Source organism: Mytilus galloprovincialis, chromosome 1 (assembly GCF_965363235.1).
Source record: "Mytilus galloprovincialis chromosome 1, xbMytGall1.hap1.1, whole genome shotgun sequence".
Taxonomy (NCBI): domain Eukaryota; kingdom Metazoa; phylum Mollusca; class Bivalvia; order Mytilida; family Mytilidae; genus Mytilus; species Mytilus galloprovincialis.
Window position 1 is genome coordinate 108,946,794 of NC_134838.1, and position 22,836 is coordinate 108,969,629.

Sequence of the window (22,836 nt, forward strand, 5' to 3'; positions counted from 1 at the left end):
CACGGAGATTATCACTTGAGGAAAGAAATAAATTAGATTTGAACGATCTTCAAAAGAATTTTACACATTATTTTTTTTTGTATTTTTATTTTTTCTGCCGGTACCAGACGCTTCCGTAGGCGGGTAAAAGTACCGGGTACCGGGTCTTAATGAATGCACTGAGGTAAATGAAATACAATATGTTAAAACGTTTGAATGTGTTTTTCGTGTATGCGTTATTACCTCTTGGATTCTTTTAAGCTTGGTTCAAATTCGTTTCGTTATAAGAAAAATCCGGTTTTTATAATACTTAGCACGCCTTATCCTTGCGTGTAAGAATATAGTCTGTAGCCAGTCAAGGTTAAATGTTATTATTAAAGTTATCGAGAATGTAAACATAGAATTATATTGAAGGAATGGACAATTTCATCCGACTTTACACCGATTTAGGAATATAAAGCAGGTAAAATGCAGTTACTAATGAAATGTAGGATTAATAACAACTGAAAAACAAATGATGTTTCCCGAATGCCACATGTTGGCGGAATTTCATAACGCAAAATAGGAAACTGTCAATTTTGCCGGGAACAATATTTTCGGCTAAACAAAACTATGGAAATATAATTAAACGTTCATAACATATACTAACCTCAGCTATATAAGATTCAGCTGTTTGTAAATGATTAGATTTCACTGTTGCTGGTACATCATCTAGAATGTCAGCAGCAGAACTCTTACTATCTGTTTCCCCTCTTTTCTGAAATTAAAAGATCAAAACTACCTGTAAATTCAAATTCCATTAGAATTAATTGTGAATAAAAAAGACCAATATTTTTACCAATTTCAGTCATTAATGTTGATGGTTTCCTCAATAGAAAATGAAAGACTGATAAGATCATGGACAAAATAAAGCTAACAGGAGTCCATAACAATATATTGATTATCTCCCTTTATAAGATGTCGGCCCAGAACTATATTCCTGTATGCACATCCTCAGGTATTGTCCTGTATACAGTTTCATCAACAAGTCAGCATGTGCTGCTGTGTTTAACATACACCCACTTGTAATTCAAAGCATAGGAAAACAAAAAGTATGTGCCTGGCAGATCTGAAGAGCACTTCTGTTAGTGCAAAAATTACAAATGTTTGGGTCTGTATCAAAAAGTATCAAACTCTTTTTTATGTCCCTTCTCAAATTACTTGACAGCAAAACTGCCACAATACTTACCTTAATTGTTATCTTTTTCCTAGCCTGTTTTTTGTAGACCATTTTATCTGGTGGAAGCCTAAATGGTGAGCCCTGAAATATTAACCTGACATCATAATTTCAGTCTGTACAACTGCCTACATCTAAACATGGACTTTATTTTTGTATCTGTTATTTCCTTTTCTTACAGCATTTATTGTAAATTTCTTAAAGAATTTAAAACAGGTAGCTACTTTAAAAGATTTGGGAGTGAGTTATTAATGAAATCTGAGAGAAAAGGTTATAGAACCATTCTTGCAGGCATTACTTCCCTAAAAACAAATCTCAATGAACACATATTTCAAAAGAAACTAGAAGAAAAGACATCAACATTACACAATATTTGGGACCTAACTTATGGGATCTTTTACAATATTCTATGATATTTGAGAAAGCATACCAATACTACTACTAATAATAAAAATATTACCTGACTATCAATATCTGGTGATTTACACTGAAAATAAATGTGTAATTTTCAAGTATAAATTCAAAAAAATATAAATCATACATGAAAGTAAACAAACAATCAAAATCTTAATATTTATTCTTCATTCTCAACTGAAAAAAATTAAATATTCTTTTTCTATAAGAACAAATTCTACTTTTAAAATATTTTACATTTTGAATAATGTGATAAGAATATGAATGCTACAAGCAAGACATGCAGAGTGCAGAGCAAGATTTTTAATATCTAGTTGACAAGACGACAGTCATCAGGAAGCCCTGCAAGCTGACTACTCTTTTAATATTCTAGTTCACAAGACAACAGTCATCAGGAAGCCCTGCGAGCTGACTACTCTTTTAATATTCTAGTTCACAAGACAACAGTCATCAGAAAGCCCTGCAAGCTGACTACTTTTTTAATATTCTAGTTCACAAGACAACAGTCATCAGGAAGCCCTGCAAGCTGACTACTCTTTTAATATTAAATCTAGTTGACAAGACAACAGTCATCAGGAAGCCCTGCAAGCTGACTACTCTTTTAATATCTAGTTGACAAGACAACAGTCATGAGGAAGCCCTGCAAGCTGACTACTCTTTTAATATCTAGTTGACAAGACAACAGTCATCAGGAAGCCCTGCAAGCTGACTACTCTTTTAATATCTAGTTGACAAGACAACAGTCATCAGGAAGCCCTGCAAGCTGACTACTCTTTTAATATATAGTTGACAAGACAACAGTCATCAGGAAGCCCTGCAAGCTGACTACTCTTTTAATATCTAGTTGACAAGACAACAGTCATCAGGAAGCCCTGCGAGCTGACTACTATTTTTCTTACTTCTACATAAATATCAGAGAAGCAGTAATGACCAGGTTCTAGGATAGAATCCATCACTTGAGGAGAGCATGCTTTCTGATATACACTGATACAATTTTATCTTTATCAAGGAATTATCCTAAAATATTTATAATTACTGTTGAAGAAAATGTTTTCTACTGGCTAGATTAGATATTACTATAGCTGTTTTCTTTAGGAAGTAAATGAACATACATGTAGACCAAAAAGGCTACAGAATTAAAAAGAATTTATTATTCTTACTTCAAACCCAGCAATTCTTTAACATACCTCACTGTCTGTTAATGCTCCAAGTAATCCTCTTTTAATTTCCTGAGTTGAAGATGAAGCTTTGCTACCTCCTTCATACTGACTACTTAACTTGGCATAGTTATTACTGTTATCTAGGACAAAAATTAGATTATTCAAATAAAAGAATATCAAAACAATACATTTTTATAAATCAACAATCCTTAATAGAATGTACTTCAAATAAACTTCAATGTGTTTTGAGCATGACAAAAAAAAAATGAAATGAAAGAATTGTCCCATCAAACTTCTTTCTGATGTATCATTATTAAACTTTGTGTTGGTTTTTTTAAAACTAAACCAAGAGAGTTTAGTAAATGAATTTATCAATTGTAACAGTTACTCAGTCATATAGAACAACTAGAGTACACATGATGACATGTCTTTCCTACTTCATTTTGAAAATCTTTAGATAAAGGTATTACTACTATCACAAATTTAACATTATCATGGTTATAATAGTGACACATAATAATGAGGTCCAGGCGATAGAAACCCTGTAATTAGGATGTTCACCTGATATAGTTGACCTATTACAAATAGTACATATGTAGCATTGATCCAACCTTTGGGTTGTTTCAGACTTGTGTAATACTGAACAAACCTTAGAAATGGTTTGGTATGTTTCAAACTTATTTCAAATTAACCTAACCTTTGGTATGTTTCAGACTTCTGTAATTTTGTCATTACCTTTGGTATGTTTTAAACTAGCAACATGATCAGATACTCTTCCAGCTTTAGCAATATTTGTAGGACCAGCTGATCTTGACGTAGTTGGAAGGAAATATGCTCCAGGAGAAGTTTTGATACCAATCTTTTTCTTAGGCTTTGTTGCAGGCATCTGTAATAAACAGCAATGAAGTTATATGCTATGTAGTTCTGCTACAAATGTTGGTATCTATTGGATCATCACTCTTAGCATTTCAAAAAGTTTGTCGAGTAATTGCTTCAATTTTTTTATGCTTTATCAGATAATATAGGACTTAATTCTTTTACAAGTATCAAATTATGATTTAAAAAATTTATTACACGAAAAACAAGAATGTGTCCCCAGAACACAGATGCACCACTCGCACTATCATTCTCAATGTTCAGTGGACCATGAAATTGGGGTCAAAAGTCTAATTTGGCATTAAAATTAGTAAAATCATATCATAGGGAACATATATACTAAGTTTCAAGTTGATTGGACTTCATCAAAAACTACCTTGACCAAAAACTTTAACCTGAAGCGGGACAGACGGACAAATGAACAAACTGACGGATAAACGAAACGGATGCACAGACCAGAAAACATAATGCCCTCTACTATTATAGATGGGGCATAAAAATAATTACCTTCTGTTCAGCAGTTTTAAAAAACACTGTTATTTCCTTCAGTGCTTGTCCAAAGTTTTGACACTTTTGAACATTTGGCCTCACCCAAATTGGCAACTGACTTATAGAATCAGGTGAAGAAAACCTTGAATTGAAAGTAAGACACTTATTAGAATGATACAAACCCTTAAAAAAATTTCCTAAATAAGTTCAAATTTTAAAGTACTAGCAATGACACTTTTTTTTGTCATCTGTCGACATTTTAGTATATCTCGTAATAAATAAAAGGATTATGTATGAGTGCAATGAGACAACTCTCCATCCAAGTCACCATGTATAAAAGTTTACAATAATAAGTTGTAGTATAAGTAAGTTGGCAATTTTGTAAAAAATATATCTTACATAATAAAAGCCCTCAAAATTAACAATGTAGTTTTTTAATATGTGGTTGTTTAAATGGTATATGGTAGTTTTTCTTTAGGTCTGTACATCTGTGGATTTTTCCCCGAAGAATATTACCACAGTGGTACTGTGGAGGTATACACACCTAAATTGCTAAATGTATGTAAATCAGATCCTGCCATTCAAGAATTTAATTCGTAATAATTTACAGTTGGCATTTTCACAATATACCTTGTATCACAGAGTAAAATGGCACCAAAATCTTGTCTGTGTCGTATAACTCTCCCAATAGCCTGATTTACTGCTCTTGAGGCTTGCTGTCTGTACCATTCTTTACCAGTTAAATGCTGTAATTTGATACTATTTGATACTAAACAAGCTGTACTGTGTGATATTGCTATTACCATAAGTATTTGAGTAACAGATAACTGATAGTTGTGAAATGCATCAAATAGTATAGCTTGTTAATATGAGACTCAATACCAAATTTTTACAATATAATAAGAGTGTTATTTAGAGATAATATATCCTCTGTAACATCAATAACATCAATAACATTTAATGCAATTCAACGATTGGAGACAGGTATAAAGATACCTAAAAAGAGATCAAAGGACATCGGAGGAAAGGTGAAGTAATGTGTGTAGACAAATAACATAGCACACTATCTACAGCAAAAGAGGGAATCCATGACTTTTGCTTTGAAATAAACAGTTGGATAGATTTGGCGTCAATAAAAATGACAGGCTTTGGCACTTTTTAGCAACTAGACATGTTTTGCATTTCAACAACAGAAAAAGGTGCAGGTTTGAGGGAATGGACAAGTTTCTAGGTGTTATATATCCTTTTCAACTGTATACCAAGTCATATATCCCTGATGATTTATTAGAATTTCCAATATAAGTTATTGATCTAAGGGGCTTAATTGCGGCAAAAATAATCATTTTTTTCTGATGTTTAAATTAGACTACAATATTGCTGATGATTTCATGAAAATTTAATGAGAACTGCAGGTATTAGAGAAATCATAATGTTGATTCCCCATATTATAAATATTTTAAAGTAGCAAAATATTGACCTTTTCGCAACAACTTATTAAGGAAAATGTTTTGATACCTTTACATTAGGTATTCTTTTAACTTCATCTAAATACTGCATTTTAAGAACTACTCTAGGGTCCATATATGGTGGATATGGGAGACCAGTTATCACAACAGCTCGGCCATTCTCATCAGCAAAGTCTAATCCTTCACTAACCTGACAAGTAAAAAGTTAACTGTAATTTTCTCAATCACAAGTCATAAATACTGTAAAGAAATTATTGCATGCATTTAATATTGAGATTTTTGAAGAATAAACAAAAATGGGAGATTAATTATTGCTTTTTCAGGAAAGTCTGCATTGGGTTTTATACATCAGATATCATAATGTGAGTTCTTATTATTGCAATAATCCCCAAGTCACATTATTTGCATTAATAAAATGCCTCCCAATCGTTTCTGAATTTACAGTAACCATATCATCTTCTGAGGAAAAATGAAAATGATCATAAAATAACACATTAAGGAACATTATCTTGAGACAAAATCCTAGAACATTTTTTTCAATTTTTTATATTTGAACCGATTGATAGGTCAAGTAACAAGATCATTTGTTTAGTAACTTCAAATTTAATTATGCAAATATATCAAAATCTTTATCATAGCATGTAACATTATTATGACATCTTACCTTTCCTCTGCATACTGCAACAAATATAGCTCCATTTAATGATGGGTCGTTTATTTTATTATAAAACTCAAACATAGCCTACAACAGAAATACAACAAATATAGCTCCATTTAATGAAGGGTCATTTATTTCATCATACAATTCAAATAAAGTCTACAACAAAAATACAACATAGATGGCTAAAAAAATCTGATATTAAAGCTATCGAAGATCAAAGATAAATAGTATAAGAGTACTTTCCCTATGATTTCATATTTCTTAAAAGATATTTTTTGTTGGGGGTTTAAATCTGCTGTATAGGTCTGACATTCATAAAGGAAACGGATCCAAAGTCCACCAGTCAAAGGAAAACTATCTTTCAAGTTAATTTTATAGTTGTTTATCAGTTGGAGAGTTTGGATGCTGAAAATGAATGATTCTGATTATATAGTGTACAAAACATTTTCTGGTGCCTGATAACATACAAGTGTAAAAGGAGTTAACATACAGTTCTTACTGTGATATTATATTTCTACACATCTATTAAATAAAAAAACCTTACATCTTGGAAATCCATTTTCCCTCTAGGTTCTACAAATACAGGCTTATATTGAGATATTCTGTTGAATATGTTGTTCTCCTACAATTAAACAATAAAACTTTTATTGCAAGAACTTAAGAAAAGCAAAGGTTTATGGGTCATGTTATAGATTTTATCATTTGTATCTTACGATTTGATCCAACTTACAAAGACTTCTACTACTTTGTTTTTATGATCTTATGAGTTGAAAGGGGTGTGGCTTTGGGACTTATGTTTTATATATTAAGTCATATTCATTACCAAACAGAAAAATAAGTAGATAAAGAAGGAATATATTTAACATAACATCAGCATAATTTGGGATGTCTGTGATAAAAGTTACATTTTTTACTCACGAAACATGCACAAAAAATTTCCTATACTGAAGACATAATAATTTGAACATACTAATGTATATGCATATCCCTTCAAATAAAAATAATTCAACAAGGATATCATATCTGACATACTGACACGAAAAATATGTAACATCAATATACTTATGAGGACAATGAATGTGTAAATTGTGGGGTTTATATTGTTGATTAAACAATATGATAGATATACAAATACTATCATATGGGACACTTTTACATTATATTTCTGAACATATTAACAATTGATAAAAAAATGCATAAAAACATACCTTCCAAAATTCTATACATTTATCCATTACTGGGTAAGAAGGAAAAAATATGAGTAATCCATTTGGAACTATTCTGGCAAAATTCACTGGAAATAGATTAGAAATCTGGTGTTGTAGAAAGAATTTATAATTATAGATTATCGTTTTTTTTTTATACCTATGATGACTTTGTTAATTTCATTGACTAGCATGTGCATCCTTAGTTTCTAGCTATAATGTTTCATATCACACAACTGTGCTGAGAAAGGATAATATCAGTCAGTAAGATCAAAGGAAAATATCAGTCAGTAAGATCAAAGGAAAATATCAGTCAGTAAGATCAAAGGAAAATATCAGTCAGTAAGATCAAAGGAAAATATCAGTCAGTAAGATCAAAGGATATTATCAGTCAGTAAGATCAAAGGAAAATATCAGTCGGTAAAATCAAAGTTAAATTACATAAAATAGCTATAACATATCTTATTCATTTTAAAAAGTACAACAGAAAACATGTCAGTCTGTAGATAGATATCTCATTTACAATCAATTTTGCAATTGCTAACTTAAGAGGCGTTAATACGAATCCTTTAGTTCTCGTCAAACTGTACAAGTCAGTAGTAATTTCTACTTTTTTATATAGCTGTGAAGTTTGGTGTGACCTGAAGAACCAAGATATCACATTACTGAATAGACTTCAGCATTTTGTTGTAAAACATGTACAAAAGTTTAAGACGTCAACAAGATCAGATATGTGTGAAAGCATGGTCGGACTACGTAATATAACCTGTGACATTGAAAAACGTAAACTATATTTCTTTGGAAAACTTTGTAAAACGAAAAACTCTTGTCTTGCAAAACAAATCTTTCTACAAAGACTTTTTTCGTGCCTGTTAGATGGACTAAACCATATTGGATTTATTCCGGACATATTAAACATTCTATGTAAATACAATCTGTATGAATTGCTTATAACCTATATTAGTGATGGCAACTTTCCTGATAAGCTGCAATGGAAACGTATTGTTGTAAATGCAGTTGAATCAAAACATGATAATGACTGGCTGATTCGCATCAATTCGGAAAATGACTTTAAGAGGTTCAAATATATTCATAAATCCGTATCTGCAGCTCATGTGTGGAAATTCCCTTCGAACAGCTCTGAAATTCGCACTGCATTGTTTATCGGAAAACTTATATCTACCGCGCCAAACCATGTTTTCAAATTTTGTGAAATTTGGGACCGTCCGTTCACTGACGTTTTCGTGCATGCATGCTTTGGCTGTACGTGTACATCAAGCATGCGCAGCACTTGGATGGACTTAATCATAGAAATCTTTTGTCTCGACCTCTATGTTGAACTAAGTGAGTGTGATGATGAATCTTTATATACAATCTGTCTAGGAAAAAACCCTTCAACTATGCTCAGTGATTCCGACTTAGAGTCTTTCAAGCGACTTTGCTACATCCATGTTACAAAATCTGCATCCGAATACAATCATCAATTGAACACTATAGTATAATGCTAGCACATGTAATATCGACAGCACGCAATATAAACTCTATTGCTCTTGAACTGATCATTTTCATTTATATGTAAATATTGCGTATTGCTCACAACTTCATCATTTATATGTTCTATTATTAATGTTTTAATGTATTGTTCATGATTATATAATTCATGTAATCTCTGTAAAGAGGAAATAAAGATATGAATGAATGAATGAATGTAGATAGATATCTCATTTACAATCATACCACATTTAATTATTTTAAAAATGAGATCCAACACCTTATGAATAATATACAGGAAACTCTGCAAAATATCCTGTTGAAAAAATGGTCACAAATCTTTTATTGCTTGTAAAATTCAAAAATTACAATAATAATCAAGGATTTTCTCAAGATTTCAGTTTAGACTATGGTAAAGATTTTCAGAAGTCTGTTATTCTGCTAGCTATCTAAGTATAAAATGTTTTTCTGTTTAAAGTGAGGTTGACTTATGCAATCCATTAAAAAGGTCATTTAATAAAAATTTTGGTTCTTTTATGACAGAGTAGATGACTAAAAAAAACTATCTGAGTTGACAAATTCTCTATCAGTTTTTATTGGGGGTTAGTTTATAGGGGTTCTTACATTGTGGTATATTTAATGATAAAATAAAATTACATCCTAAGAACTAAATTATTAAGTTATAATATTTGTTTTTATGAATATGACACTGCATCAGAGGACAATCAAAGACACTGTCTAATAAGAATGAAACTCAGGAGTATATGATCAGGAATCAAAGTGCCAATAGAATCTTGTTTTTTAGAACCAACTTAACAAATCATTTATTTACATGCAACTTACCTATTGAATTTCCCAATGATGATTGGTAAGTTGGTGTGTACCTAAATAATAAAAGGAAAAGCTGAAAATATCAAATAGAACAAACTCTAGCATGGAAGAAATTAAAAGAAATCACACAGACATTTCAGTTAGCAAAGTATTAATTTAACATGTGAAAATATAGATTTTTCATTGTTGAATCAAACAGTGATTAAAAGTTTTGTCTGTGGCTGTCTAGAAAATGAGAACACAAATATTTTTATTTATTCATCTTTATAAAAAAAAATATGCTGTAATATCAAATAAATTTTTATGGACTGAAATTTCATCGAAGGTAGGTTAAACAGAATAAAACAGAAATAACAAACTCGGAGTATTAAACACATAAATAAATGAATTCTCTCAAAAAATTGGTTCAATAAACACAATTAAATTAGATGTGATTTTATTTTCTGTTAGGCAAGAACATTGAATTAATTTTAAATAGATCTAATAAAATCAGCGTTTTACATTTCCGAAAATTGGCATTACTTTTCCGGGAAAAAAATATGACGTTTCCGGAAAAAAAGTTTGCGTTTCCGCAAATAAATATCTTACTTTTCCAGAAAAAAGTAACTATTCCGGAAAAAAATCAATTATTACTTTTCTGCAAATAATTAGTAAACCTGTTGATCGAAAGCAAAGCCATAATAAACTAGAGGCTCTAAAGAGCCTGTGTTGCTCACCTTGGTCTATGTGAATATTAAACAAAGGAAGCAGATGGATTCATGACAAAATTGTGTTTAGGATCACCAAAACACAATTTTGTCATGAATCCATCTGCTTCCTTTGTACATCTTACTTTACTAAAGTCTTGCTGCTTACAATTATCTCTATCTATAATGAACTTGGCCCAGTAGTTTCAGTGGAAAATGTTAATAAAAATTTACAAATTTTATGAAAATTGTTAAAAATTGACTATAAAGGACAATAACTCCTTAGGGGGTCAATTGACCATTTCGGTCATGTTAACTTATTTGTAAATCTTACTTTTCTGAACATTATTGCTGTTTACAGTTTATCTCTATCTATAACAATATTCAAGATAATAACCAAAAACAGCAAAATTTCCTTTAAATTACCAATTCAGGGACAGCAACCCAACAACGGGTTGTCCGATTCATCTGAAAATTTCAGGGCAGATAGATCTTGACCTGATAAACAATTTAACCCCTGTCAGATTTTCTTTAAATGCTTTGGTTTTTGAGTTATAAGCCAAAAACTGCATTTTACCCATATGTTCTATTTTTAGCCATGGCGGTCATCTTGGTTGGTGTGCCGGGTCACCGGACACATTTTTTAAACTAAATACCCAAATGATGATTGTGGCCAAGTTTGGTTTAATTTGGCCCAGTAGTTTCAGAGGAGAAGATTTTTGTAAAAGTTAATGACGACGGATGACAGACGCAAAGTGATGGGAAAAGCTCACTTGGCCCTTCGGACCAGGTGAGCTAAAAATAAATATTTATCAAGTTACATGTCATCATAACATGCAAGTAAAATTCTCATTAAAATGTATGAAAACGTAAGTTCAACAGTCAGCACTAATCAGATATATCTTGATATGAGTTCAGAAGTCAGTTCTGGCAGAATATTTGCAGCCAACACGTCGTACAAAGTCCACAATAGTACATTCACCGTTTACAAGTTTTGTATTTTGTTCAAGGAGAAAGTACATCTTCTCCATTTCATATTTGCAAATTAGCAGATATGCAATACGTCCAATAAAATACAACTGGGTGTTATGTCTATTATAAACATACTCTTATTAAATAAAGATATTTTTCCACACACCTTGTTTCAAAGTTAGAATTAAGAGTGACACCATCGGGTCCTTTATTGACAGTTCCTATCCAAACCTGGTGTTTTTCTATCACATGTGGGTTTTCTAATGTCACTGGAAACGGTCTGAAAATCAAAGAACATATATCAATCCTAAAATGTTTTACAGAAGAATCATAAATTACTAGCGTCTTAAGTCAATTTTAGAAGAAAAAAAATCAAGCAAGGAGGGCATCTTTTTTACTAATTGGCATGAAATCAATATTATATAAATATTCTGCTTAATAAAATTGGATATAAAAAAATGTGTTATTTGTTTCATTGTTTAAACACTTGCATCCCCTGCTATTTTTAAAATATCATATTTTCATGTCAGATTGATTAAGGTTCACTATTATAAAAAAATTCTTACATTTGCATCTCCAGAGTAAAAGATGAAAGAGGAGACAAAGTTCCACTGGTTAATATAATACATTTAATGCCATGTGCCATCAAGTCTACCATGCTGTGTCCAGGGCTGAAACACCAATAGCTTAATGTTTTCCCTGTATATGAAAAGTATGCAAAATGTTAAATAGAAAAATGCAAGTAGGTAATTCAATTTTAAAAAATCTCCAACTTTCTTTTCCAATTTTACAATCATGAAAATGAAACTGATCAATCTTTGAATTATCATAAAACTATGGAGTCAATTTGAATCTATTGCCATTGTTGTTTTATTTTTGCCTCAGCATACTTGACAACTGTCACTATTTGCAGGGGATTTCCCGCACAGAGGCACCCAACTGGAAATTTTTAAAGAGCAATTTTGTCTACAATTTTAAACAAAACAATGAATTTTACAGATTCAGTGAAAACCTAAAGACTAACATTTGTTTCAAGAAATAAAAACTATGGTATAGGTTGGTGTTACAAATATATCTAATCAAAGAACATTGAATTAAAACTATGAATCATACTTAAATTTGTGACATTGTTTGGTTAAGAAATTACTATTATATTACTTCAGATATTTACCTGTTTTATCAGATGTACTGCTATTAGTAGCCCAACTTGTTATCTTTTGGAATTTCTTAGGCTCGGTCTTCTGAATGTGAACCTATTGATGTAGCAATAGAATTTAAATTATTACTGAAACGAATTTTAGGAGAATCTAGACAATCTTGGAAAAACTATTTATTCAATAATATTGCTTTTCCCCTGTGTTTTAGCCTACTTGTTTTTCTATGCATTAGGTTTTTATCGGTTTGTGAATGATACAGCAATACAAAAAGTGACCTAGAAATACATGTAGATTATCAATGAAAATACAACTTGATACATCAAGATCAGATAATTAGTAGAATAATAGTTCAGTCAATCTAACATAAATTTGACCCTAACCTGAAAGTAATTGCAACAGAAGATTTTTAAGTTTTAATCTTTAGCATTTTACCCCAAATATACACAGACTAGAGGCTCTTTATGTCGCTCACCTTGGTATATGTGAATATTAAACAAAAGAAGCAGATAGATTCATGACAAAATTGTGTTTTGGTGATGGTGATGTGTTTGTACATCTTACTTTACTGAACATTCTTGCTGCTTACAATTATCTCTATCGATAATGAACTTGGCCCAGTACATTCAGTGGAAAATGTTAGTAAAAATTTACAAATTTTATGAAAATTGTTAAAAATTGACTATAAAGGACAATAACTCCTTAGGGGGTCAATTGACCATTTCAGTCATGTTGACTTATTTGTAAATCTTACTTTTCTGAACATTATTGCTGTTTACAGGTTATCTCTATCTATAATAGTATTCAAGATAATAACCAAAAACAGCAAAATTTCCTTAACTTACCAATTTAGGGGCAGCAACCCAACAACGGGTTGTCGGATTCATCTGAAAATTTAAAGGCAGATAGATCTTGACCTGATAAACAATTTTACCCATGTCAGATTTGCTCTAAATGCTTTGGTTCTTGAGTTATAAGCCAAAAACTGCATTTTACCCCTATGTTCTATTTTTAGCCATGGCAGCCATCTTGGTAGGATGGCCGGGTCACCGGACACATTTTTGAACCTAAATACCCCAAAAATGATTGTGGCCAAGTTTGGATTAATTTAACCCAGTAGTTTCAGAGGAGAAGATTTTTTGTAAAAGATTACTAAGATTTACGAAAAATGGTTAAAAATTGACTATAAAGGGCAATAACTCCTTAAGGGGTCAACTGATCATTTCGGTCATGTTGACTTATTTGTAAATCTTACTTTTTTGAACATTATTGCTGTTTACACTTTATCTTTATCTATAATAATATTCATGATAATAACCAAAAACAGTAAAATTTCCTTAAAATTAACATTTTAGGGGCAGCAACCCAACAATGGGTTGTCCGATTCATCTGAAAATTTCAGGGCAGATAGATCTTGACCTGATAAACAATTTTACCCTTTCAGATTTGCTCTAAATGCTTTGGTTTTTGAGTTATAAGCCAAAAACTGCATTTTACCCCTATGTTCTATTTTTAGCCATGGCGGCCATCTCGGTTGGTTGGCCGGGTCACGCCACACATTTTTTAAACTAGATACCCCAATGATGATTGTGGCCAAGTTTGGTTTAATTTGGCCCGGCAGTTTCAGAGGAGAAGATTTTTGTAAAAGTTAACGACGACGGACGACGACGCCGGACGCAAAGTGATGGGAAAAGCTCACTTGGCCCTGTGGGCCAGGTGAGCTAAAAAAAGTTACATAAAATCTTACTTAAGGAAGACTAAAAAAAAATGGCCATTTAAAATTCCTATGGAGATTTGCAATGAAAAGGGTGATAACTCTTGCAAAAAAGGCAGAAATATCAATTACAATTGATACAAAATTATAACTTTACCGCTTCTATTCATCAGAATGTATTAATTCTTGATTTTTTAGCGGTCTTTAGAGTATATCAAACAACTCTTAAGGTGTTTTCATATCTTTTATCAAGCTTTAATCTAGATTTCGTAATTCATTAGTTGGTCATTTATTGAATTTTCCAACATGTCAAGGTAAAGAATCTCAAATTTAATAAAAATAATTAAGCATTGTATTCGTCTTTTTATGGTTTTTAGTTTCTTTAGATAAGTAAGATGCTGAAAAAATATAATATACAGATATAAACAATACAAAGTGTTGTGGGTAGTTTTTTTTTTTGTGTGTGCATTTTTCATTTAAGAAATTGCAAATTTGAAGCTTTGTGACCATTTTGAAAAAATAATGTGAAAATTGATAAAACCAAAGTGTTGTGGGTAGTTTTTTTTTTTGTGTGCATTTTTCATTTAAGAAATTGCAAATTTGAAGCTTTGTGACCATTTTGAAAAAATAATGTGAAAATTTGGGTTTTGTACATTTAAGGAGCAGAAGATTATATTATTTAGTCAAATACAAACTTATAATCCAATCAAAGCATCATGCTTTACATAAATTTCAAGTGAATCAACCAAAAACTGACCAAAAAAAAGACTCATTTTGCGGAGTTATCTTCCCTTCTAGTGTTAATTTCCATAGAAAAATAAAAATGTTGATTTTGAGTTTTCCTCAAGTTAGATTTTATGGGACATTTTTCTGTGTTTATTAAGGGCATTATGCTATAGATTAGAACTAAAACATTTTCTGTTGCAATTAGTTTGAGGTTAAATCTTAGTTTGACTGGACTATAATTCTTGATTTTTCAATTACATAAGCTAAAAGTAAAATGTCACAAATGTCTCTTATTATTCGAAGATGTATTTACAATAGAACACAAATAAATGAAACAAGAAATGTAAGTGAGAGTGACCTTCTTCTTATTGAAGGATGTTGTAATAAAACCAGGTGAACTATGAAATAATATTCATATAATCTCCTTCCTATAGCACATGGTCAAACTCTCAACATTTTTGTAATAGAATACCTTATATGATTTAGCCAATTCAGCCATATGTAACTGCATGCTCCCTCCATCCGATAAATCTCGACAAAATATTATCTGAAATGAAATCAAACAGACATAGTACAATCCTAATGTTCATTATAATTATGTATTAAATTAAAGACCAAATATGTATGTATTCTCTGTTCATGTTCAAGAAAGCAGAATCCCCTTAATTGTATTAGCAAAAGGAACTTTTATGTCAGCAATTCTTTCTTCAATATTATTTTGGCAAATTTAAAAAAAATAACGTTAAAGACAAATTGTCCACTTCAAGAAATGTTGTAAATCATATGTATTATTATACCTTACATATATTTCAAACAATTCTATTAGGTATCACCTTATCACGTGACCTGGAATAATATAATTAATTTTCATTTAATTGCAAGGAAGGACAAATAACCCTTAAAATTTCAACCAGCGGTGATAGTCACCGGTGAGTAACCTCTTGAGTTTTAGATTTGCACTAGAGTTATCTCCCATGAAAATGACGTCACAGACGGAAATTAACAAAATGTCAGCATTCACGTTACACTGGAAGCCCTTTAAGAGACAAGGAAATAAGGCTTTGGACATGAATAGAGTGCCAGCAGTTGTTATGAACTTTTCAGGGCCATCAATATTTTACAAAAACATACTACCTTTGTTGTACTTTCAAGAAATTCTAGAATGCAAATGTATTTTTAAACGTCAGCTGGTGTTTGTTATGTAAAGAATATATTAAGTGTTCAAAAGGCCCTTCCACAGTTAGTTGAGTATAATAAAACAATTGAACCAATGAAAGTCCAAAATTGTCAACCCTTAAAATATTTAACTTCATGCTGCGTCCTCGTTGAAATAACTTTTTGGTCTTAACAATTTTGGATATTGACCTTTTCAATTGTATATAAGTTCTGTTGAGTAAAGATAGAGGTATACACTAACCTTAAGTATATCACAGACTTTAGTGAGACCAGCTCCCTTTGTACTGAATCCAGTCAGTCCTTAAAAAAGGAAAAACAGAATGCTTTAAATGGGGGAAAAAATTAATAAAATATTTAAATGATTTCAGAGCTTACAATCTCCTTATTAACCCTAGTACTGCCAGCTATAAATAGATTATCAGTTCAATGCAGTGCCATGATGCTAATTAGCCTGTGCATCTCACTGTGCCGAGTTGTTTTCCAGAAATTTATCAGTTTTACACCATGTTATTGTTTTGTTAATTTTCTTTAATTTCTGAACATTTTAGAAAATAACATTGAATGTATTTGTTTTGCAGAATTGAATGCAGAATTTCATAGTGTAAAATAAGTGACAGTGGATTATGAAATTATTTAGTTAAATCAAATAAAAGTAGAAAAATTATGTTTTTATTTATTTGATCATTAAACATATTTGTTTATCTTATTTAATTTGTACTTAAAAGTTAAATAGAGTGGGGTGCACATATTCGCCGGGGACACAATTTCGCCGTTTTATGATTTTGAGGTGTAAAAACTTCAAAGGATGGCTGAAATGGAAGAAATATGCTGGTAAATTATATTTTAATAACAAAATTGATAATTTTTTAAACTGAGACAAAATTTCGGCAGTTATCGCAAAGGACCGAAAAATGGACAACGATTTCGGCCAATTTTCTGAATGAAAAACATGATTTCAAAGAAGTATCTCTTAGTAATTCTTTGAGGCTGATTGCCCCAAGTATCAGTTCTTTACACCTTAGAAATGTCTGCTTTTCATCTAGAATAACATTGATTTGATAAACATTGTTTAAAGCTGCAGTTATTTGGTTTTCAATAGATGTGTTAAAACGGCGAATATGCGTCCCCTTTCACAAAACATCAGGAAATTTCAAACACCCTTTATTCTAATTTGCAGATGATTTTTTCAAACAAACACGTTGTCAAGCTAAAAAATGTTTTGCATTTGAAGTTATCTTCATATAGAAATATCAGTATACTTCACAAGCATAATGACCTGAACATAAACTGCAGAAAACATGGAAAGATATGGCGAAAATGAGCACCCCACTCTAGCTGTTTCAATAGTATATTTTCATTTTTGTGAAACACAACTTCATGTCAACCCTGGTAATTTGAATATGAACCACGAGTGTGGTTTCAATGTTATTCACTTATTGTCCTTTCTAAGAAAAAAAAGTTTATAGTGTTTCTGTTTGTTTCTTCAACTAATTTATTTATGAAATTTTAATCAATAATTAAACTAAAGAAATCTATTATCACTGGATTTTGTCCAACGGCAGAGTTTTAACTTCTTTACAGCATCAAAAGCGAGACCACGTGTATCCAGTTTTCCACGTGTTAAATTTGCTATTTTTTCATCATTTTCTAGATCATCCTCATCAAAACAATAAATTCTTTAATACAATCATCATTTAGAATTATTTCTTCAACACAATCATGATTTTCAGGGTCTACTTGCTATAAAAACGTATCTCTGTCCACTACTTCTTTGACGACTTCTATTGTTTAAAACTCGAATGTAAACAAACTACAGGGTCAATTTTGTCATCAAAATAATTTTAGAATGGAATGCTGGAAGCAACCAATGAAAACATCTTTCGACGGGGAAATCCTTCTTCTGACATAATATTGACTAAAAATAAGAATAGCTGCGTGATTTGATTGGCTAGAACTCGAAACATTTACCTTGTATAGAAAGTTAATATAGCGACGACCGGCAATGAATGAAACTACCGGAAGTTATCAATATATCGACGACCGGCAGTAGAGTAAAGTTATACAGGTCGTCATTATATCGACGTCCTGCAGTACTAGGGTTAATTGACAAAATAACCTCAAAATCAATATTTTGATAGCTTTTCTGAAATTTTTTTTCTTTGCAGTTTATTTTCATTATATCTTATTTCAAAATCCTAATCAACAAAATGTAACACCATAGTCATCCTTAATTATCATAATAAATAATATACATACCATCTTGAGAAACATAATTTATTATCTTGTCCAGCAATTCAATTAAAAAGTTCTTAGTATCAAAGCCAATAGACACATTTCTCAAAAGTTCAAAAATAAACCTGTAAAAAAAAAACACAAGTAAGGATATTGAATATGCATGTGCAGAAATGCTGATACAGACATCAATGACACAAGGTTCAGTTCCTAGCTTTTATTTCTTGCTATAACTGTGAGGGTGAGCAATCACAAGCCAAATGAAATGAATATTTATCAAATATAAAATTTCTTTGAAATCAAATCATTATCAACAAGAATATTTGTGTATTACAAGTGTTATGTCCTGCTAAATAACATATATCTAACATAGTTATACAATCATACATAAATCTTCTATTCTTCAATTCCATTTACTGATCCAAAAATTGAAGGTAATTCATTCTTTGACATTAATTTAGTGTAGTTGATATCTTGTCAAATTCCTTGATAGACTTTCACATCGATATCTCTTTTACTTCACATCAAAATATCTTGAAGTTTAACACTAACTGATATTATTGTATAGCAATATAATATTTCCCACAGAAAGTAACCAAAAGTTAGCGTGCAATAAATTCTAATATTGCACTAGTGCAATAAATCGTCAAAATTCATGACGTCATCAATAACAAAATCTTAGTTTAAACCAATTTTTACTTTCAAATATTATATTGCTATACAATAAAAGGGTTATTGCATGAATATTGGGGAATATTGTCCCTCGTAGAACATATATTGCACTCGCAAGCTCGTGCAATATAAAATTCTACTCGGGACAATATTCCCCAATATTCATGCAATAACCCTATAATATAACATTATTGTAGTACATGTATTAAACCAATTTGAAGACGTTTTGGCCGAAACTTCTTAAAAATTGGTTTAATACTGCAATAATGTAAAGTACGTTCCCTATTGGAATTTTTAAAACAAGGATAATATAACAGTTCAAGATAGTTTTCAATTCACGTTTTACAGTCTGCAGTGATAACTGTAGAATCAACTTGTTCCATGTTCTTGTGCAGAAAAGTCACATATAACCATAGTTTACTATTTAGAAATACAAAATGAAGAGAACTTACATGCCAGGTTTTGTGACTCCTTTACCATTATTAGGAACAGGTATTTCATCTATTTTATTTTCTAAATCTTTTAATGTGGCTAAAATAAAACAAAAAAATAGGCTATACTATTATATGTTTGCCAAAATTTGATTACTTTCATAAAGTAGATCATTAAAAAATGTTGACCAAATTCCTTTTTGTCACAACTATACAAAATTAAAGTCAAGTCAAATCTAGTAGGATTAAAGTAGGTCTTCCTTTTGCAAATGTACTACTGACATTGATGACTTGCCTGTAGCTCTCCCAAATTAGTTTGGTTAAATTACAGATCAGTTGTAGTTTGATTTAAACTGTAAAGTTGTAAGGACTGTCCCATTAAAACGTACATGGTACCCAGGGTAGGCACTTTGATAATAGAGTGACCACCCATAGAAGCAATTTAGAATCATGCATAATTTTTAACCTGTTCAACACAATGATTCTCATCCACCCATAGTGGCAAATTTAAGTTGCCTTCCCTGGGTCCTATGTATGTTTTTATGGAACAGCCCTGAGAATATTAAATGAATATTGCATGGTTTTTGTTGTAACTTATAAATTTGTGTGGTGAATGATCAGTTGTGTCTGGTCAGTGTTTATACATGTAACTGCCTTATCCAGTTCACACATTGTGTTTTCAAAGAAATATTCATTTGATCATTTCATATCTATCTAGCCCCATTTTTGATATAAATTAACAGGTGCTCCACAGGGTGCAGCTTTATACAACCGCAGAAGTCGAACCCTTAACAGTTGGGACAAGTATGGATACAACATTCAAGATTGATACAGCTCTGAATTTGGATTGCAATCAAATTTTTGACATAATATGAGTTTCTGACACAAAACAAATGTCAAGATCTTACATATCTATTTCGCAATATTGTGCAATTAAAGATTTCTTCTTTTAATTTTTCAAAAATTTGGAATTTTGAGAAATTTGACAAAAAAAAATAAATTAAAAACAACTAACACCCCCCCCCCCTTTTTTTGCAATTAGTCCAAAACCTGACATTTTTTTATACATAATATACAAGTAGTGTAAGGGAGGTTAATCCAAACATACCCAACATTGTATGTTTGATGTTTTAGAATTACCACCCTTACACTACTTTTAAATTGTCTTAATTGTCCATTGAACAGAAATACCCACTTTTTTGGCCCTAATTCCGAAGCATTTTGAGCCATAACCCCACCAAAATCAATACTATTCATCCCTTCATGATATGGAAACTTGTGGTTTAATTTCAGAGAGATTCATACACTTAAACATAAGTTATTGTTTGAGAACTACAAAAATGATTATTTTGGGCCCCCTTTTTGGCCCGTAATTCCTAAAACTATTGGGACCATAACCCCCAAAATCAATCCCAACCTTCCTTTAGTGGTATTTAAGGTGGTACCTAACACTACAGGGAGATAACTCTGTAATATCAGCTAAACGTTTTAATTACGTTGCGTTGTAAAGGCAATATAAAGCTTCTCAATGATCAAAATTAGTGTTTGTCAAACTGCTATATAACCAGTGTAATTTTTCTGACAAAACGGTTGGTTCAAATTTTTTAAAATTTTTTAATTTTTGTTAAAGTGTCAAAGAAAATACTTTGACAAAATTTTATGAAAATTAAACGAGCCAAATTAATTTTAGTGAAAGTGTTGGGTACCACCTTAACCTTCTTGTAAAAAATTATAGAGATCCATACACTTAAAAACAAGTTATTGTCTGTAAAGTAGAAAATGCTTCGTTTTGGCCTTTTTTTGGCCCCTTATTCCTACATATTCGGGAAAATTAACCTTAAACTGAATCCCAGCCTTCCCTGTACTATATGGAAACTTGTGGTACAATGTCAGAGAGATCCATAGTTACCCACAAGTTTTTGTCTTGAAACTAGAAAAATGCTTGTTTTTGGTCCCTTTTTGGCCCTTAATTCCTAGACTGTTTGCCCAATAACCCTTTAAAATAAATCCCAACCTTCTCATTATGGTATAAAACGTTGTGGTACAAATTCAGAACAATTGAAATAGTAATACACAACTTTTTGTCTTGAAACTAGATAATTGCTGTTTTTGGCCCCTTTGGGCCCCTAATTCTTAAACCTTTGGGACCATAACCCCCCAAATCAATCACAACCTTCCTTTTGTGGTTATAAACATTGTGTTAAAATTTTATTGATTTCTTTTTACTTATTCAAAAGTTATTATCCTGAAACGATCCGTCTAAGGACATATTTCTTTCTTAATCTCAGTCGACAATATTTCTAGCTAAATTTTTATATGACTTTTATATGAGTGCCATGCGTCTGTTTCTTTAATTCATTAACATCATTTTTCTTATGATTAATATTTAAACTACCTTTTAACCGCAGAAGATCTTCAAGAGTAAATTCTGGTTCTGTAATAAATGACATAAAGTATAAAATAACAAGTTACAATAGACAATTTAACCTCAGGGTGGACCACTTAAAGCACTGGGTATTTACATGAGGAGCTGAAATAGGTAACTATTTCAAATTTCATAATATATGGTAACTGTGATAGATTTAATTAGGTACTAGTCAGGGCTTCCAAAAAATATTTGAGCCAGCCGGACATTTTAAATCTGATCCTGATTTTAATCCCTTAAGACTTAGTCACAAAAGGCAATTATGGTAATCAGATGGCCATTCCAATGATTGACATTCGATTAAAAAAAAATGATTTTAAACTTTACTTTGATATGAATTTGATGTTAGGTTAAATTGGCAGTGCATCATTCAAAGTGTGCATATCAGCATGCTCATATATCTGCCCAAGACTCTTTATTTGTGCAAAATGACATTGTTAAAAACTTTACTTTGGTTTTTAAAATCACATTTTTCTCAAACCGGATGTTGACTTGACAATGGTAAATAAAATTGAGAATGGAAAACATGGACCATAAACGGATACGTAAAATCCGTGTACGTTTACAAAGCTTGACTGAGCGAAGAAGTTCTTTCCACGTTTATTTCTTCAACAAAATACTTAAATGAACGTTAGATACAGATAAAAATGATAATTTTAGCATTTTTGAAGAAATGTAGAATGCATAATTAAATTTCCCACCTGTGTACATGTGCACACGTGTTCTAGTTCAGACAACGTAGTTCTGACGATTTTTCATTTAAAACCTTTTTAAATTTTTCATCAAATCATGGGATAAACTACTTTCTTAAAATTATAATCTTTTGGACTAAATCAATTAGATACAAACCGCTGAAATGA

The 22,836-nt window shown here is 31.2% G+C and overlaps 1 protein-coding gene across 2 annotated transcripts in view; it reads right to left on the reverse strand.

Moving 5' to 3' along the window:
* Positions 1-22,836, reverse strand: part of LOC143050370 (regulator of telomere elongation helicase 1-like) — a 40,624-nt gene that overhangs the window by 4,847 nt on the left and 12,941 nt on the right. For both annotated transcript variants that reach the window (XM_076223817.1, XM_076223818.1), the window contains 20 exons: positions 21,947-21,985; positions 19,573-19,651; positions 18,473-18,573; positions 16,458-16,516; positions 15,513-15,587; positions 12,618-12,699; positions 12,013-12,145; positions 11,613-11,726; positions 9,801-9,841; positions 7,470-7,555; positions 6,806-6,883; positions 6,265-6,342; positions 5,650-5,790; positions 4,765-4,880; positions 4,153-4,276; positions 3,505-3,655; positions 2,797-2,909; positions 1,656-1,682; positions 1,208-1,279; positions 629-736 (listed from right to left, as the gene is read on the reverse strand). In XM_076223817.1, the coding sequence (XP_076079932.1) occupies positions 629-736; positions 1,208-1,279; positions 1,656-1,682; positions 2,797-2,909; positions 3,505-3,655; positions 4,153-4,276; positions 4,765-4,880; positions 5,650-5,790; positions 6,265-6,342; positions 6,806-6,883; positions 7,470-7,555; positions 9,801-9,841; positions 11,613-11,726; positions 12,013-12,145; positions 12,618-12,699; positions 15,513-15,587; positions 16,458-16,516; positions 18,473-18,573; positions 19,573-19,651; positions 21,947-21,985 (1,817 nt within the window). The remainder of the gene's footprint in view (positions 1-628; positions 737-1,207; positions 1,280-1,655; positions 1,683-2,796; positions 2,910-3,504; positions 3,656-4,152; positions 4,277-4,764; positions 4,881-5,649; positions 5,791-6,264; positions 6,343-6,805; positions 6,884-7,469; positions 7,556-9,800; positions 9,842-11,612; positions 11,727-12,012; positions 12,146-12,617; positions 12,700-15,512; positions 15,588-16,457; positions 16,517-18,472; positions 18,574-19,572; positions 19,652-21,946; positions 21,986-22,836) is intronic.